The 20,162-nt window shown below is 36.6% G+C and overlaps 2 protein-coding genes across 5 annotated transcripts; one reads left to right on the forward strand and one right to left on the reverse strand.

Moving 5' to 3' along the window:
- Positions 1-4,343: 4,343 nt before the first annotated feature.
- LOC135617630 (transcription factor BIM2-like) lies at positions 4,344-10,879 on the forward strand (the record flags this gene model as incomplete). The annotated part of the gene is made up of 9 exons (XM_065118047.1): positions 4,344-4,686; positions 5,017-5,128; positions 7,270-7,339; positions 7,441-7,536; positions 8,076-8,114; positions 8,263-8,476; positions 8,563-8,713; positions 9,272-9,410; positions 10,486-10,879. Coding segments are annotated over 9 exons (1,275 nt in total), but the record flags the coding sequence as incomplete, so codon positions are not given.
- Positions 10,880-11,505: 626 nt separating this feature from the next.
- LOC135617628 (rhamnogalacturonan I rhamnosyltransferase 1-like) lies at positions 11,506-15,925 on the reverse strand. Of its 4 annotated transcripts, none has more exons than XM_065118044.1 (8): positions 15,021-15,925; positions 14,129-14,196; positions 13,940-14,028; positions 13,631-13,796; positions 13,250-13,539; positions 12,961-13,165; positions 12,724-12,881; positions 11,506-12,131 (listed from the first exon to the last, which is right to left on the reverse strand). In XM_065118044.1, exons 1-8 carry the CDS (start codon positions 15,259-15,261, stop codon positions 11,888-11,890), a joined length of 1,461 nt encoding a protein of 486 aa, XP_064974116.1. In that variant the 5' UTR covers positions 15,262-15,925; the 3' UTR covers positions 11,506-11,887. The 4 variants fall into 4 exon arrangements, with proteins under 4 accessions (XP_064974116.1, XP_064974115.1, XP_064974117.1 ...); XM_065118043.1 differs by having other exon boundaries at positions 14,931-15,921; XM_065118045.1 differs by having other exon boundaries at positions 14,129-14,186; positions 15,021-15,221.
- Positions 15,926-20,162: the final 4,237 nt, after the last annotated feature.

The following is a 20,162-nucleotide window of genomic DNA, read 5'->3' on the forward strand; positions in this document are numbered from 1 at the left end:
TTTAATATCACTTAGGACTAATCCCTTAATATTATTTTATAGGTTATTGATCTAGGTCACTTTAGTATCTACAAGACCAATACAATAATATAAATATAATTTAAAATATTCTATAAATGATAAAGCTTTTATTATAATTCATATCACAAAAGCCTATCATCCCAAGACACTTTGGTAACTACAAGTTAGATGAAACTTAGGGAGATGATTTACAAATAATATTCATTAATTTTTTTTAATTTAATTTTTGTTAAGCAGTTAAATAATAAAATAACAACCATAATAAATATTGAATATTAATCAGCAAAAAAAAAAAACTCATATGATAATCATGATAACATATAAATTATGCCTTCACGTGAAAGATGAACATTATTTTATAATTTCAAATATATACATGTGATTAACCAAATAAATATCCAAAACAATAAAGAGATTTTATTTATCACATGTAAACATATAATCATGATCAAATTCAAACATAATTATAATAAATCATATTTATCAATTTTCTAATTGATGATATAAATTAGAATTCTCAATTTCGTAAGGTAAAACTATAAATATGTTGACAAGATATCAATTAGAATTATGAAATTTATAAAGGACGGAACTATAATTTGATAAAAAAACTAGCCTCGAAGGTAAAATTATAAATATGTCAAAAACCCTACTGCCTACGCCACTGCTGCCTGCGCGTGTGCGGCTACCGCGGGGCTGTCGTCACCTACGCATGGTCGATCGCGGTTCCTACCCGCGTGTGGCTGCTGCTTGGGTGCGGCCTATGCCTGCGCGCGGTTGCCGCTTGACCTACTCACGTGCGACTGTCGCTTTGGCAGTTGTCTGCCCTCGTGCGACCGCTGCATAGGCGATGTGATGCTCGTGTGTGTGTCGCTTAGACGTGACTACCACCTATTGCAACTATTGCTGCGGTGTGCACGTTGCCTAGCGTAGCCTCTACCGCCAGCAGATTTGTTGGTCGTATGTAGCAAGGTTGGCGACGACCATTTGCTTCACGTTCGTAGAGATCGTGTTTACAACAAATCTAACATTACTAGCAGCAGACAACAAAACAGAATAGATAGGAATACAAATCGATGAAATATAGATCATTTAAGCATCGTAAACAAAAATAATAGATCTAATACATTTGATCTCAAGAACCTAGGTTTTGATATCAATTGTAAACATAAAATCTATAATATACTATATTAAATATAGAAAAATCTTTGTTAAGATTGAAATCAAATAAAATTAGATATGGTTTTACGATGCTTACTTTTTGATGTCATCTGAAAAATAGATCTCTGTGTGATCTGCAAAAGCACCATCTTTAGATTCAAGATTGCAGTTAATCTAGAAAGAGAACTAGATCCTTCTTCTGTCTTCCTATCATTTCATAGGACCACTTAGATTTATGATTAGAGAGAAGAGTTAAGAAAGAGACTATAATCCCTATGAGTTATATAACCTCTATCATCTAATCCCTAGAGATCTTGTCTATTTATAAGCAAGAGAAGAGGGTCTATGATAAGTTATTATGAGAGTTCCTCGACATCATATATAATGAATCATACTTTAATATAAACTTTTTTTCTATTGGTTAATATATATCATCAAAATTTAATTAGTTACATTATATATCTTATCCAATTATAAAGGACCACAAAATCTAATCATTCCTTTAGTTAACCCTCCGTAAAACGCTTATACGAACGCGGAGTAGAAAATACACAAGGTTCTACCACTTAGTAAGGTTAGTACCAAGTACATAGTAGTGGTCCATACCGACAAAAAGGTCTAAGTGAGCTCCTCAAATTGTATTTTATCTTTCTAGCGCTAAGCATATCATATTGCCCATAATAATTTTATACTAGAAAATGATTTGTTTCACTTAAACCTATTCTTTTTCTCGTCATTCATTCTATGACGTATGCATTTGCCACATCATGTCAAGACAACTGGATAAATGATCAATATACTCGTAAAAACTCTTAAATTTAAAATATTTCAATAACTAAAAAAAAATTGGCATATTAGATGTAATAAATTTAAGGGGTGAGAATACTGAAATTAAACTTATTAAAAGTATGATAAAAAGATTCATTGCATCAAATGAGAGGTTTATTAATAACCATATTATTAATAATCATAAAGAAAAAAGGGGCTCTCTGAATGCATGAAATTGACAAAGCTTCAAAGGAAACAACAGTCAGCAGATGCTTTGGTCAAGCAGCCGAGCAATCCAGACTAAGCCATGCATCATTTGCTCCGCGTGACATCCTCATCAAAGAACGATGGCATCTTCAACACGCCACTTTCGCTGCGTTGCTGCACGCCATCTGTGAAACCTGCAAGAAACAGTCAACACCGATTTCACTTTCTTTGTGCTCGCCTCATATATTTTGACTGACGCCTATTCTCCTACGTTTTAAGTCCAAATGCTGGGTCTTCCAACTAAAAACTTGATCACCAAGCAACGCAAACATTCCCTTCCCCTATAAGAACTCGATCTGTACAAAGCATTCTTCCTCGAGTTACTACACTTCAGTCTCCTCCCGTCCCCGAGTTCATCTTCCTGCGTTGGGCTAAACCAAAAGCTAGTCATGGAGATCAGCAACGAAGGCCGTAAGAACTCATTCCTGTCGGCGTTGGCGTCGTGGTTCCGATGCTTCTTCCGCGCCAATCATGCAAAGGGAGAAAAACCGGCGGGATCGGCTGCGCCGGACGCAGCGATGGTTGCCGCCGCTAAGCATTTCTCTCACAAAGTCAACTTAGGCTAGTTTTGTGTATCTTTCATGCGACTGTAGCTTGTATTTCTCAGCATTTTTATGTGATTGAGTTTTGAAACTTATTGTTCATAATCCATCAAAAATGTATATGTATCTCACAAAAGTATAGAAGATTACCGCATTATGTACTTTTAGATCGACAATTTCCTTGTTTTCTAAATATCTGCAAGACTGCAATGATTCATCACAAATTAAAAGTATATATATATATATATATATATATATATATATGTATATATATATTAAGAATATAAATAAATAAATAATAGGATGCTTCTTTCTCATTAATAAACAAGAGGGTTTGGAAATTATTATTTTCTGAAAATTTGAAAAGTTTCTTGAATTAAAATTGCATTAAGTCAACCACATCGTTATCATTAATTTTCATTTTATTGAATTTTTTTATGACTCGATAAAAAAAGAATAAGCTAATGATTTTTTTCCATGTTTTATTTCTTCTAGGCGTGAAAGAGATCAAGAATCCGTTTAAGGACTAAAAATAAATTATTTATTTTGACTTTCTTTACCCATATTAATTTTATGGCCTTTCTTTCTGTTTTCACTCGCATTATTGATTCTCAGATTTGTAATATCTAAGACAATTAGCTGCTTCTCATAGTTGGAGTCCTTTGATTAAATATGTTTTAATCTCTAATATAATAAAAAAATTATATAATATTTTGGATAAATTCTTTAAAAAAACTATCTTTTTTTCTTCTTTTATAATGGATCGGTAAACCGGTCTAGAAATAATATAACGTAGTATAAAAATATTATAATATAATAGTTTTTATAAATTTTATGAAAATATTATGCTTTTAGTATTTTTATATTATGTTATAGTATTCTTAGTAATATTAGGAAAACTATAACATCATAAAAAAATATTATAACACTTTGTTTTTTTATCTTAATCATACTAAAAAAAATATAATACAACTTTTTATTCTATATTATAATATTTTTAGTATTACTGAAAATATTTTAGCATAATATAAAAACACTATAAATTCATTGATCCACTCAATGGATTGATTAAAAAAAAAAGTAAAAAAAGATAAAATGGGGGATATTTCAAAAATTAGATAGAAAAGAATGATGTTAAAGGGATATTTTTCTAGAAAAATCAATTCTTTTTGAAAATTCATCCCAATATTTGTTTTATATTTTTAGGAGATTACTATTTACATTTGTTATTTACAACCCTATAATAATTTTTTTAATATTCCTACGTTACCCCTATATATATATCTTTAATTTATAACTCAATTTTAATAAAATCTTCTTACTCTTTATTTATCATATATATACATATATTCTTATACTTTATCACTTAATAATCGGAGATAAATAAAATAATAAAAAAATAGATGATGAAATGAAATGTTTTGAAGATCGAAGCTGTCGATAATAAAATATTATTTATTAATTTTTTAAAAGATTGTGAATAATAATGGTGTTGTGAATATATTATTATTATTATTATTATTATTATTATTATTATTATTGAGATGATGGGAGGGTAGGGGTGGAATTTTCCTTAAAGAATAAGCTACTTGGTTAAACAATACGTTCTTTTGCTTCCGAGGGCAGCGGCCGCCCCCCTCGCCGTCCGTGCCTGCCGCCGCGGCAGCTTCCAATCACACTCCGCCGCTGCCACCCCCAGGTTTATCTTCTTCTTCTCTTTGTTCTACTTCCTCCGCAGCTTCTTCTCTTACAGGGGAGCGCCTGAGAGCCGTGGGAGTGGTTTTAGACTTGGAAAGGTGCCGCTCGGCGCCGGATGAGAAGCGATCCATGGAGGCCGCCGCGTCGAGATCCGGCAGGGGGTTCGACGACGAGGATGACGACGATCAGGAGTTTGCGAAAAGAGAAGGCTTCTTCTTCTCCCATAAAGGTGGTTCCTTTTGTAGCTGTTTCTGTTCTCTCTCTTTTTTATTCGCCTTTCCCTTTCAGATGCGCTCCACTATTCCGTGTTCGGCGTCGGTAACCACCGCCGATGCATAATGTGGATTGTCTGACTGCAAATTGCAAATTGCAACTTGAATTGTAACGAAAGGGAAATGCTTTCGTTTTCATTTTTCCCAATTTTCATTTTATTATGGTTTTTAGTGGTAGTGATATAGACCCATGCAAAGATGAAATTTTGCAGGCGTTATAATGATTTCGTTTGGACATTAACTGATATCTTCTGAATTCTTATGCTTTTCTTCTTGATGGATAGCAGATTTGACCATCAAAGCAGATGGGAAAGGAAGTGGCACCGATGACCTGCCAACTACCCCGAGGTCTAAGCATTCTGCCATGGAGCAGCGGAGAAGAAATAAAATCAATGACAGGCAAGTGACCATTATGGTAATATATGCAAAAATCTCCAAATTCTGCTCTATATGTTACTTGTTTCTGCCCTAAACTTATTCTGGCATTTTCTTTAAACTGTTTTTTTTTGGGAGTTTGAAGTAGTTGTGTATCCTGGTTCTCCTTGGCGATTAATTTAGGAACCGATGAGACGTGCAATTTGGCACTTGTTTAATCAATTGGCTATAGCATGAAAATAACAATCACTATGTACTTTAGATCTTTTGGATGTGACCTTCTACATGTTCTTAGTTTTGCTTGGCCATAGTTGGTCCCTCTCAAAATTAATTAAACCCTAATCAAGAAAAAAAATGTATATGCTTATGCTTTCACTTTGATGGCATGATCTGGAAAGATTTGCTTAGATCTAGGAGATGGAGCGTGGTCTGCTGAGAGGGAAGCCACGTGGGAGCCAGTTGGACTATTGGCTAGAAGGACTTCTTGAGGTGTGGAGCTCAAAGGCAAAGAGGCACCAGATCATGAGCCAAGGTAACTCTGATGAGCGATGGAAGGAAGATAGTGTCGAGCGGTATACCTTGCTTGGCTGGAGGGGCCTCACTTTTGCAACTGATGATAATTGTTTGGTAGCATGCAAGACCCCCTGCTTTTCTGATGGAGGACAAGTTTTGCCTGTAGGTGATACTAACCACCTATAATCCTGACATTCATTGAGATATATAAGAGACCATAGGGTGAAGGTGACACATTGAATGAGTAGGCAGCAATCTGTGTAAGCCTAGAAGGTCCTTAATTTTGGTTGACCAAGGTCCTAGGTGGATGGCCAACTTCTCAATTTATTGGTCTTGGGCTTCTTATATAAACTCCCCTGATTGGTTATGTGCTTGGAGTCCTTGGATACTAGTGATTTAAAAAGCGCTAGGCGCTAAGGTCCAAAAACGCCCGAGGCGTTAGGCGCTCGCCCGAGCGAAGCGAGGCGCTAAAATATAAAAATATAAAATATAATTAATAAATATAATCATTTTAAATTTTAAATTAAAATATGCTATTAAATTAAAAAAATATATTAATAATATTGAAAATTAATAATTTCAAATAAACCTAACAATATTAATAGTATACAGTATACTGTTAACAGCATACTGTATACTGTTAACAGAAGGAGAAGGAAGTGTAAGAGGGTGCTGAGCCTGCTGACTGAGAAAAGAGGAAACGGCAACGGAGTGTAAGGAGGCAGCGGCAACGACAGCGGAGTGTAAGGAGGCAACGACGAGTAGCGGGATCGGGATTGGGAGCGGCAGCGGCGAGGGTTAGGGTTCGGTTGTCACTTATAGCAGTTTTAGTTGGTTCGATTGAACCAACTAACCATCGGAGACCGAACCAGGATCGAACCAAACCTAAAATCCTGGTTCGGTCGCCTTGGTTAACCCTAGCGCTCGCCCGAAGCGCCTAGCGCCTGGGCTCGGGCGAGCGCCCAAGTGGCGCTTGTTTGAAGCGCGCTGCCTGGGAGATTAGCGAGGCGCTCGGGCCTCGCCTCGCCTCGCCTCGCCCGAGCGCCTTTTTAAATCGCTGTTGGATACACAAGCAAAGTATGTGAGGTAGGTCCGTCTGTCAACCAAATAGGACCAGTCCACAATAGATTTTTTGTTTTTTCATCTTTCTCTCTGGTTGTTTTCTCTGAAATCTTTGTAAGGCTTAAAGGCCATGCATGGACATTAATTTCTCTTCTATGCAATTAACTGGTTTGTTTAAGTTGCTTATTTCTCTAATTGATAGTTTACAATGTTGTCTCACCTCGAATCGGGAAAAGCACTGATTGGATGGTCATACTCTATCAATTTAGGAGATAATATTAGTTGACTCTCAAGTCTCAACTGAAATTCATCTTTTCTTTTCAACCTTCTCTGTTTTCCTTTCCATAAATCTTTTTCTTTATCGCTATATATGGTGTTGCTTACTTATTGTTTGTAACAATACATGAATATTGTACTTGCCTGTTTAGTTTATGGCAACAAGTGACACTATATATGGTGTTGCTAACCTATTGTTTGTAACAATACATGAATATTGTACTTTCCTGTTTAGTTTATGGCAACAAGTGACGTGGTGCACTTGTTTTCTGTAGTTTAATAAGTTGAATGTTAACTGTCTTATGTACTTGCAGATTTCAGATACTTAGGGAACTCATACCTCATAGCGATCAGAAGAGAGATAAAGCATCATTTCTTCTGGAGGTATATATCACCAATAGTGCATAACTATGGAATATCTTTCCTCTTCTACATTATATTCTTTGACATTAACAGTTTTGCTTATTGTTTATTATACTTTTCAGGTGATTGAATACATCCAGTTTTTACAAGAGAAGGTTCAAAAATATGAGTCATCTTACCCAGGATGGAATCAGGATAATGCCAAATTGATGCCTTGGGTAATTGTTTGTTATGCTTCCTCTATGTATGTGCATGACTATGGCTATGCATGCAAATTTGCTTAAAACATGCAATCTGTGGTGAAATTGTCCGTCTAGGGAATTATGTTTCTAGGTTCTTTGTATAGCAACAGTATTTAAAATCTTGCATCTAATTCTTTTAGCTATGTTGTAGGTCTCTGCTTATTCATCTTTTTTTGTATAAAATAAATTCTTCTATAAATGACGCAAGCTCTGGTAACAAACTATTATGATTTAAATGATATTCTTTGTAACATAAAAAAGTACTAAAAATATTTTTTTCATATAGAACATTTCTCTACAGTTGATAATATTATGCTCTTTGGAATCTGCCTTGAGTCTGTTGTATCTTTTTGACAAATTTTCTTGCAGCATAATTTAATTTTTATCTGGGCCCAAATCAATCTTGAATTATTTTTTTAAAAAGATGGTTCCAAATTTATTTTGAAATCTTAATTACTTATGCAAATAAAAGCACTTTTCTAATATTTTGCTTTGTTTTTTTTGTTTTATGGCAGGTAAAAGTCTATTACAGATCATTCTGGAAGAATGCACAGGTGTCTGTCAATTAGGCAATATGACTATCAATTGACAATTTTTATGCCTCTTTGCTTTTATAGAGCTGTCATGGTGATATGCTTTACTGGTGCAATGATTTTTTGCTATTCTTCCCACCCATAATCCCTTTTTTTTTCCTTTCAACAGAACAACAACCAAACCCCTGTAGATGGTCTATCTGACCCTTCTCAAGTCATTAGAAATGGTTCTGCTCCTCCTGCATCTGTTTTCGCTGGACAGTTTGATGAAAATGATATCCCTGCTGCACCTGCTATGCTTTCAAATGCTCCGAATCCAACACAATTGGACATGACTACTGGTGTCCCCTACAAGATAATGGAAACTGCTACAGGTTTTGCTAGTAAGTGAACTACAACTCCTTTTATTGGCCAATATAATTTGCTTTTGTGAGGGTAAATAGTGGTGCAAATCAGAGATTGATTTCAGTTGCAGATAACATGCCCTCTCAGGCTCAGCCGCATTGGTTGGGATCATCCAGCCCTGCTGATTGTGCTGTGAGCAGTGAGATGTTGAATGAGCAAGAAGAGTTGATAATTGATGAGGGCACGATTAATGCATCTGCCAGCTACTCCCAAGGGTATGCGCCAAACTATTCGTTGATAACTATTTTTATGCTGCTTCTAGATTTCAGCTTGAATTATACATCCATTTACAAATTACTTTTCTGGAAGGATGCTTGTGTTTGCTCATTTCATCTGTGTGCATTTCGTTTATCACTGTTTGGGTGCAGTTTTCGTACTCCTTCACCTATTTCATTTCTTTCAATGGACTTTTCTGTTTGCTTCATTTCTTTCAATAGACTTTTCTGTTTGCTGCTTGAGTTATAATTGGATATTTTAACCAACTTGCTCAAGCTTAAGTCTTTCTTTTCTTGTACTTGGATATCTTGGGAGAGATATGTGAATATATATGATCATTCATATGTCATTATTATTATCACCTGATTTCCTGTTTCTTTTTGTTTGATTTTTTTTCTCATATCAAAGATCTCTTGATGTTTGCAGATTTGATGTTATGTTGCATGTCACATATAGGAAATATTCTTTTGCTGAACTGCATTAGAACCTGCAACTTGATATTTTCTACATATTTTGTTTATGAGTTTAATAACTTTGAAGTGCTTGGTACCAAACAGGCTTTTGACGTCGCTAACTCAGACATTACAAAGTTCTGGTGTAGATCTGTCCCAAGCCAACATCTCTGTGCAAATTAATCTTGGTAAGCGAGCAACTAACAGGAGACCTACTGCCACCACTGCATTGTCCAACTACAAGGTATAGGCTATTCTATTGTAAATAACAGCACATGTGTCTTTGAGCTACATATAATGAATGATCTTCAGCTTTTCTTGAAACGACAGTATGTGATGCTGCTCCGATCCTTAATTTTATTAGTTTGTCTAATATCGGGTGCAAAATATTTGTTTCTAGATTAGCTTCTTATATATCTTATATGTAGTCAGTTAATTGTTTCGTCTCTAGGATCTGTCATATAATATATTGGTGACAAACCCAAAGATTATTCTAAGCTTAATTTAATTATTTTTGGCTAAAACTGCCTAAAATAATGAAACAGATGAAACTTTATGAAACTAATCAGTTTGGATTGGAACTAGCCAAAGCTTGAAAAATGACCAAAAATGACCAAACTCTCAGAACAATGTTTGAAGAATGTCTCGGCCACAGCTTCTAATGTTACTTTAATGGTCAAAATTATTTTCAGGGTGCAAAGTCAACCATTCTTAATTATGCATGTATTGCTTCTCCATGGGTCAAGACTATCAACTTAGTCCTGCTTCATGTAAACCACTTAATTGGAGGCATTTCTCTATTGCCCTATGACCCTCATAGTTTGCTGTTTTTTCTTGCAATCACAAGGTTCATGATGAAACTCAAAACTGTTGCATTGTACTTGTGGCTTGCAGGAATAATTCTTATAATTGTTGTTTTCTAGTTCATCAATTTTTAAGTCTTGCCCTTGGATTATGTTAACCCTGCTCTTTTTCTTGACAAATTTGTCTAAATAGGTCCAAGACTCGATTCAAGAATGTGGACTTGTATAATTGTGTTATGTAACTAATCATGCTGTTGTTGTATTAATGTATTTAAATCATAACCACTATGAGTTGTTTGTTAATTTTGGCCATGAGCTTTATATAAAAATATTTGTTCTAATCCATCTCCTGCATGTACTGGGCATATGTTTATTGATCTCGTGTGCAGCTTGCACATGCAAACATCTAAAATAATGTCAGTTGCAGTTCTTGGAGCTGTCAGGTTAATTTTGGGTTATATCACCCTTTTCAAACATGATCTACTCTTGTTCTAATTCTCTCCTTAATGGTCATAGGATCCTGATGATCCGGCATCAACTAATCAAGCAGTTGGTCGCTCGATGATGGGGATCACCAATCAGGAGTCTTCACAAGCAGCTAAGAGACACAAGGCTGATAACTGCTAGTTCTTCCTTCCTCAGCTTAATGTGTCACCAGCATTGCTGAACCTTTGTTAAATGTGTTTATTCTGATCAGTCTTTCTAGTTTTAGCGAATTTGAGAACTGTTGGTATAATTTAATTTCCGTCGCCATCTGCCAATAGGCCTACATTGCAATATGTGAAGCTGCTTTTCTTTTACAGGCTTCCATATGTTTGTGGAGTTTTGTCTATTTTCTCATAGGAATGGTGTTGTAAGCTCATCAAGATGATTGTCCCATTGGCAGTATATTCATGTGGACTTTATTAGATATCTATCCTTTGAGGTTGTACTATATTTGGTTCTGCATTTAAATGGAAATTGAGCTAATGTAGTTAAATGAACAATGTGTGTCTAATGGATCAGTGTACTAAGAATGTTCTTGTTGGAGATTAGCACCTTCTAAACCATATTTTACTAGGACAAGCTTTTCTTGATCATTGCCACCTTATGCTTTAACTTCTTCTGGCACTTCCATGTTTAGGTCACTCTAAGATGCAACATTGACTAAGAATCATATTATTAGATCTACAACATTAGAGTTTCTTAGCACCTCCATACCCCAAGCCACCAAAATAAAGGTGTTACTTTGTATGGCCCCTTTCCTTTTTCTTTCTTCCATACTGTTGTAAAGGTGTTATTTTGTATAGTATTTGTGCTAAAAGACAGTTCAATTTGTATGTCTACCTGCAGCTGTGCCCACATGAACATGCATGAGTTTATGAGAAAAGCATCATGATAACTTAATTGCACAATATTAATCAATATCAAACACCTATTGGACACCAAAGGCTTAACTTTTACATCACTGTGCAACAATGATTAAGAAAACCATTATTAGATCAATAAACTAAAAGGATCCCCATTACCCATATACCTCCATCAGTGATCAATGCCTCAAGAGAAGGAATTATCTTTCAGCAACATCTTCAATCCATAAAAATAACAATCCTCTCTGTTCTATCTCCTGTACATGCAGCTGAGATAACCTGAAAGTTGGATCTCACTCCTCACTTTCTCACAGTCACTCACCTCTCTACACAGGAATCAATCTTATTTAGAAGAATGAAAGATATGCTATAAATATGTATATCCAGCAGCTGCATGAAAAACACTCCTCCAATGTGCTAATAACCTCTTTGCTATGCGTTTACCTTTTCTAAGCAAAACCTCCATCTTTTAGATCTTGGTCCAACAAGGGCCACCTTCATGAAGGATCGCTCTGATGGTTTTCTTGGGACAAATGTGTTCTAAAGAGATCAATACCATGATAAAGAACTCATGATGTCCATGGCTCATCAGGCTGTTGAAGGCACTCTTGGGGATTGGCATAGAAATAATCCTCCTCCTTTGGTCTATCAGGAATCACTGCTCTCCTGGTAGGCCTTCCCATGCGATTAGCATGAGCTGCCTTCACTGATGAAGAGAAGTCATCCCACCCTATTGTACCATTACTATACTGATCAATCAGCTCAACTAAAAGCGTCCGATCCAGTATGATAGTTTTCTTGAAACCCAAATATCTGCAAATTAGACAAAAAAACAGAAAATCCTCTTAGAGAAAGCCAAACAGAAAAAATTAATTGATAATAGCAAAGAAAATAACTTGTCTAGCTTTGTGCCAAGATCTTTTGTGCACAGTAATGGGTGGATCTAATCCACTATTTTCAAGGAAAACCCAAACAGATGTGTATTTAATAAATACTCAAGTAGCTGAGATCAGCTAAATGATATCTTCTCTAAAACATACACCACAAAATTTCAAATCATTTGTTAAGAATTAATGTAATTTTTATTATTTCTCACTTAGCATCATGCATAAACATTAACAGTGACCAAAATAAGCATATTCATCTCGAATTTTTTCACAGGGCTTCGGGTATGTTAACATTAGCACAAAGGAGCCACTTGCCAGCATAACATCGAAACTTTGATGCATCAAAGTAATAGAAGTCCAGTGGTCTAATGGAAACAATTCAACATATAGTTGTCCATAGCAAACACCAATTAAATGGAGAAGAGTCAATTTCGTTCACCATAATAACCAAGTTCAAATTGAAACTAAGGTCCATGATTGTCTAATAGATGTCAGTGATGCTACAGGAAGAGCAGTACCTGCGATGGCCTTCAACAACTTTAGCCATGTTGCCATCATATGTAGGTACAAAGATATCACTCTCTAGAGAAACCATGTAATCCAATGCTGCCATCTGTGATGAGTGGTTCTGGAAATATCTAAGGTCTGAGGGTCCAAGTAATAATTCCTTCCTTACCTGTTCGATAGGATTAAAATTAATTAGGCAAAATGAAATAAAAAACAAACAACTGACGGTTACTTCTACAGACACCCACCACATTTGGATAAGCATCGGAAAGGGCAGCCATTCTCCTTTCACCACCATATATTTCTCCTGCAGCAATATATACTTGGATATTGTGATCAATGTCCAGTGCCTTCAAGATCAGAGCAATCTCTTCTGGAGTTAGAGGACAGAGACCATCTTTCCTTTTCACTTCAGAGTTAATAACTTTCTCTTTCCACCAAGGATATGCATATCTGAAATGGATAAGCGTCTAGGAAGTCACTTGAAGAAACTTAAACAAAAGACTATGGAAGACCACCAATGAAGAAATAATATACCTCATTCTTGTCAGCTCTTCTACCTCTTCAATAGTGCAACCATGGGTACATCCAGAGAATGCCAGCATGTCCATTTCATATCGTAAATGGAGAACCAAAAAAAGACCATTCTGTCGCAGAATTCTAATTACCCGCCTACCCAACTCTTCGATCTGAGAGGTAAATCTGAGAGCAGCATAGTTCACCCGGCAACGCAACTTCTGGATCTCTGAAGGCAGGCCATTATTGGCAAGCCTTGCATCTGTCCTGTTGAAGTGCACAACCTTGTGCTTCTTTATCAAAGGAAGAATCTGGTTGCCAGATAATCATGACTCAGTACACTTGTAATAGCATTGCTATTAGATAGATTTCTTTCAATCAAGCTTAAAAAGACATACTAACCTGATTTTGATAATACGATATATTAGACCAGCTAACAGGTGGCATAGAGTATGCTATTCCCGGCTTAATCCTCCTTTTTAGTCTAGGTGGTAATTCTTTTAATATCCGTACCTCATCCCTCAATGAGGTGATAAAATGATCAACATCAAATATATCTTGGAACTCACTGCCACATCAATGATTGTTATTTTAGTTCTAGGGAGTAGTATGGAGAGTCCGGATAAAAAAATGTCAAGATGTGTGTAGCTCATCAAGTCATGAGAAAAACCATCCCAATAAGATATTTGATTAGGAGGGTTACATACACACCTGGGATCAGCCCAAAATGATGTTTTATCCAGCTCCGGTACTATGAGTGTCACATTCAAATACTTTGCAATAGCAACCATGTCACAGATCTGAAGAAAATGTTGAGCCATCAGTTCCATTGAAAAGCAAAAGAAAAAATAAAAGGCTAAATTGCTCAAGATAAAAAGCAAAAAAATATTGGGTACTTACTGCTGCTCGCATTTGGTTAAGCCCACCATTGCATGAAACCATTACATACCCATTATTTCTGTAGATTCCTAGAGGTAAATGCACCATAAAATCCACATGAGGAAACAATCATATCATCCCAGATGAGCAAACAATTATATAGCAACATGATTCAAATCCAACAATAATGTTTCACCATGTATTTGTCAGACGTAACAAGTAGATTACCTTTGCAAAAGCAAAATATTTTAACTGACTCAATAGTGAACATTATTTGGGCATGTCATCATGATATACTGATGACAGAAGATGTCATCACTAGTAATGGTTCAAAAGAAAGATTATGCCACCAACAAGGCCTTGGGCTTGAACATAGATAGTAGCAAATCAGTCAAAGGAATATTTCCCCCCCCTAACCCAAAATTGACTGTTCACATGCTATTAGCGAATTACTATTATTAATCGCATTTAAAGAAAATGACAAATAGGCATCAGGATATCACCTCAGTTGCGTTAATTGCCATATACATGAAGAAAGAAACATTTCAACCATTGAAAATTAGCAAAGAACTGGGAACCTAAATAAAGCTAAGTCACAATTTACTGACAACGACGCCAAAATTCAAGAACAACAGATCTCATCACCAAACCCATTAATCTGTCAGACACTAAATCAAATCACAAAGCGATCAAAATCATTAGAAATTTTAACCTTATAGGCACTAAACAGGTTTTATTTATGTAAAAGCAGAACAAGATACTGAAGAATAATTGGAAGTGAAAATTTTCTTTGTTGATCTGATGGAGGGCACAAAGAACTCACTTTTCGGTGGAAGAACGATCTTCTCAACGCTTGGAGTAACTTGTTTGACGGACAGCGGTGAATCCGAGAAGGTAACGCAAGATGACCAACCTTTCAATACCCTCGGCCCCCATGTCTCCCCCAGCGCCATGAGCTGGAGGAAGCACGTCCATAGCAGCACCGTAGTCGTCGTCCTGACCATCCAAAGCTTCAACTTGGATCTGCCCTTCAGCTTCTCCGCCTTCGCTTCGCCGCCGAGCTTCAGACCGTGGTGCCTCTGTCCTCTGCACTCAGATCCCATCGTCCACTCCAACCGACATTTTCTATGAGTCCAAAATGCACCCCGCCCCATACACAGCAACTCTTGAAAAGATCCCCTCCCGTTCTAATCATCGAAACCTCATCTAAAGCCTAAAAAAGTCTTTCTTTTCCCCATTCTTTTCCTTCAAAATCAACAACTAACCAAGCAATCTCTGCTTTAGCACTCCATGCAGCTTGGAAAGAGAAATTGAAACCCGGAAACGCTTGATACGTCTTCCCAAGAATCCAAAATTCCCAACGAAAGCCAAAATTTTGGAACCAACTATCTTTCCAACCTAAAAGAAATCCCGGAAAGAACGGTCAAGAATGCGATCGTTTCCTACTTCAAGCCACCACCTACTGCAGTCTGATGCAGCGAACGATCGATCAAGACCACCAAAACCACCTCCTTCCGCAAAAAGCCACGGCGAGTCGCCAAAGAAAGGCCAAGAGACATAGTATTGACGGGGGGTAAATGGAGGCCACAGGCCGGATTTGGAGGGACTCAGGAGGCGATAACCGATGCTAAGCGTCCGTGGATCGCGAGAGGGAGGCATAAGAGGGGAATTGGCGTCTGCCGTCCCCCTGCATTGCGATCCAGCAGACGGGAAGCTGTCGCCTTTGGAAGAAGAATGGGCGTAGGCGGCGACGGTGTCGTGGTGTTATTATACGTTTGATGCGGCCTCGTAGCCGTACGCGTCTCTCTCTATTACCCTTAACCGTGGTTGGGTTGTTATACAAGCATACATTCCTCGACCTGGTTGCCGACTCACGCGCCTCCAGCTATAACGGGTCCCGCTGGGACCCACATTGTGACCAATTAGAAAATGGTGAAGACAACGGTAGATTCTTAGCCCTCACGGAGCAGGCGGCAGGATACCAATTCGAGCTCATTTTCGGGCCCCTCCACGCATTAAACGCGGCGATGGTGACGCGTGGAAGAATCAGACGCCCGTGGCCCGATTTGAGTGACGATTTAGATCCCGACACCGGAGGTAATTAACCGGCCTCCGTTTGTGCGCAAGTCGTCAGTAGAGCCGGGACGAAAAGGAGTCGAGGACCTAAAATCTTATCTCTCAAAATTTCTTTCAGTTTTATCCTTTTTTTTCTTGTAAATTAGTGGTCCTCTCTTTTTTTTTTTTTTTTCTATTTTAATTTAATATAAATAGATAAACACACACACACACATATATATATATATACTATCACTTACCATTTCATATGATAAAATAGTAATTATGTTCACAATGGATAAAATAGAGTGTATTTTAGTGATTAGAAAATAGTTATGTATAGGTGATATCAGATAATTAAGATCCTTCGTGTTGATAGAAATTCATGAATCTCTTATGATATTATAATTTGTTAATTCATAAGAGAGTGTTTTGTGTCCATGGATAAGAGAGTGTTTTGTGTATAAATCATAAATTAATTAAGATTGAGTTATGAAGAAAAAATATTGTTGATATTTTGATTGAACTCATATGCATAAAGATTGTCTAAAGTATATTTGAGATAAAAATGTTGAGTTCTTGTATGAAGATTGATGTCGGGAAGGGTTTTCTAAATTAATCCCTCTGACATTCAAGTTAGCAATTCGAGATGAATTCAAGTAATCGAAAAAGAGTCCCTTAAATATTTTTATAAAGACTAGAAGGAAGCTTATGATTGTCTTCCTTCTCATAATCCTATGATTGTTTTATCATAATAGATGAAAAGAAAATTTATGATTTTTTTTCTATATGATAATAGATGAAAAAAAATCTTGTGATTATCTTTCTTATCATAATGGACGAGAAGGAAGCTTATATTTGTCTACTTTAAATCTCAAGCAAATAGGTGGAGGATGACTTAGATACCGAATTACGATTTGGATCTTAATAGATAAGATAATTGCCCATCCTCCATTTGCGAGCAAAGTCATATGAAAAGCCGAGAAGAAAAGGAGCCTTAAAAAAAAAGCATAAGATCTTATCTCATAGATTAAGAGAGATTGAGTTATACAGTTAGCTGTTAAGGAAAAATATTGTTCATATCATAATAAACCTAATATAGTCTCAAACTCGTATGTATAGGGTTATCTAAGGTGTCTTTGAGGTAGAATTATCAAGCTCTTAGAGTATCACATGCATAAAGATTGATGTCGGGAGGGGTTTCCTAACCTAGTCCCTCCATCAAGTTAGCGATATACCTTAAATGATAAAAAAAAAAATTATCATAATAAATAAGCTTGTGATTGCCTTTATTATCATAATAAATAAATAAAAAGTTTGTGATTGTCTTTTTTATCATGATGGATGAGAAGGAAGTTTCTGATTTCTATCTTTGTCATAATGGACAAGAATGAAGCTTGTGTTTGCTTGCTTTGAATCTTCGTTTATGTAGCTAGAAGGATGAAAGATGACTTGAATCTCACGTGACGATCACATGTTAGCTGACAGTGTATTCTCTACCATTTATCCCCTTTGAAAGAGTGGTTCGGGGTTCTTACAAGAGGGGTTTGAAATGTGTTGTTTAATTCATTCATCATGGGAGCATTTGATATCTCCTCTTGAGGGTCGAGATTTTTAAACTCATACGTCTCGAGCACATTTCGTTTAGCATTTCTATCATAATAGATTTATAGTAGTGTAGGTCAGGTTTTCCCAACTCACACGCTTTGGGCACATTTCGCTCTATACCTTCATCATAGTAGGTTTCTACTAATGTAGGTCTGAAGTATATTTATTATGTCAACTATGTCTTGAATAGACCCGAGGAATGATATTCCCATATCGAAAGATTAGCATTTACATTAGTAATAACAGCAACGAAGTTTTGTCCCTATTTTCAAGTGTATGTCATACATGTGATCATCGACCAACCACTCAGGTAGGTCCTTTCTTGAGTTGACATCTCGAGATGGCTGTTGAGGTGGTCGATAGACTTGGGTGAATTCAACATTCGAAATATGCCCAAGACTATCATAAAGGTTTATGCATTGGTAGATTTTATCTTAAATCTAACTCTCTTGCTTAAGATCGAGGCTGATAGTCCCACCTCCTCAACATGGACTCTATTGAGGATGGGTCCACCACCTTAAAAAGGAGCAATGTCGAACTTGTTCTGAAAGGTTCAAACAAATAGATGTATAAATAAGCTCTCTAGTTTGAGTTTAAAATTTCCAACAACGATATGAAACACTCGTTTCTAAGCTTTAGGTCTAAGACTTGATGGTGTTTAATGATTCACAAATGGTGGTAGGCTAGGTAGTCAAGAGCTACAAAGCTCAAGATATGACAATGGCAAAATACCTCGCAGTGATGTAAAAGTTGGCTCACAACTTCTCCAGACTCAACATACTATAGGTCCCACATGCAAAAGATGCAAAACAGATACTCTCACTATGTTAGCCTCCACTCGAGCTTTGGGGGAGGGTTGACTATTGGTCAAGACACTACCGATCCAAACTATTAAAAAACATGTGTCTATGGTCGAGAAAAAACCAAGTTGGATGGATGAGATCCTATATTATAAAAAAGATGAAAAGACTGTGACCAACCTCGCGACAGCCCAAAGAGTAAAACATGGTATTGTGTAATTAACAACTACTCGTACCACAGGTCCTTAAGTTGACCATTCCTTAAATGCCTAACATCCCAAAAGGCCGAGAGAGTACTCGTTTAGGTACATGAAGGTGTCTGTGGGGGGGCATATAGGTGGTCAAACTCTTACCTTCAAAGTGCTTTGATAGTAGTTCTACTAGCCGATGTTGCACAAGGATCCAATCACCTATACCTAAAGATGCCATAGGTGTCAAAAATTTACTCAAATACAACACCAACTGATGGTTCCTCTAAGTCCAATCGACTATGTATGACCCTTCGCCCAATATGAGTATCTCTTAGGACCCTTTCCACTATCTCGAGCTAGTAGAGGTTCCTTATTGTTAGAGTGAACTATGCCTAACTAAGCTACTAGGATCGATCATCGATAAGCAAGTAATGAAATTCGTGTGGAAAAATATCATCATCTACTTTGAAATCCCAAGGATACTCGTCACTAATAATGAGACTCAATTCAATAGTATAAAGTTCAAAGAATTTATATCAATCATATGAGATTCGGCTAAGGTTTAGCTGAGTTGCTCATCTTAAAACTAATAGTCTCATCGAGGTTACCAATCAAATTATTCTCAAAGGATTAAAGAGAAAAGCTAATGGAGTGAAGGGTACATGGGTAGAAGAGATGTCAAGCATTATGTGAGCCTCTCGAACGACATCCATAATCGACCTGAGAGAATCATCATTCAACTTGACATTTGACACTAAAGTTGTCCTACCACCAAAGATAATTTTTCTAACACCTTACACAAAGAACTTTGATAAAAAAATCTTTGAAGAGGGACTTCGAGTTGGGCTCGATCTAATCAATAAAATTAGAGCCAAGGCATGTTTACGAGCATTGAGGTATAAGAGGGCGATGGTCATGCTTTATGACCAAACCACCCCCAAAGGGTTAAGCTAGGAGACTTGGTACTTTGAAAAGCTGAGGTCAATAACCCGACGAGGTCTCGAGAGAAGCTAATGCCAAATTAGAAATGGTCTTATCAAGTTATTAAAGTTCTCTAAGATATAACATAACACCTCGAGATTTTATCCCTGAGACCTCTCTTGGGATTAGATCAAGGAGGACTATGCCTTGTGTATCAAATGTTGGCTTATCAAGCCTAGGGTGGTAATTATAGAATGTATTTTTAAAGTCCTAGTTTTGAATTAAAAAATATTACTTCTTGGAAGGTTACATCAACTAGGTCGGGTTTTTATATCCAAGGCAAAAATCTAACCCATCAAAATACAACATTGGTGGGATAGATATGAGAAACAAATCAAGTTGACTAATTAGAATACCAAAAAAGAAATAATTCAAATGGGTGGATGAGACGATAAGTCAAGACTGTCATCAAAGGGCATC

Source organism: Musa acuminata, chromosome BXJ2-7, assembly GCF_036884655.1.
Source record: "Musa acuminata AAA Group cultivar baxijiao chromosome BXJ2-7, Cavendish_Baxijiao_AAA, whole genome shotgun sequence".
In the NCBI taxonomy this organism is placed as follows: Eukaryota; Viridiplantae; Streptophyta; class Magnoliopsida; order Zingiberales; family Musaceae; genus Musa; species Musa acuminata.

What these genes read in the sequence shown, in the direction of transcription:
- LOC135617628 (XM_065118043.1), bottom strand. Translation starts at nt 15,261, where the DNA reads ATGGGGCGGGGTGCATTTTGGACTCATAGAAAATGTCGGTTGGAGTGG. An exon ending in GATCGTTCTTCCACCGAAAA is followed by an intron (nt 14,197 to 14,930) that starts GTGAGTTCTTTG and finishes ATTTACCTCTAG; the next exon opens with GAATCTACAGAAATAATGGG. An exon ending in TATCGTATTATCAAAATCAG is followed by an intron (nt 13,540 to 13,630) that starts GTTAGTATGTCT and finishes TCTGGCAACCAG; the next exon opens with ATTCTTCCTTTGATAAAGAA.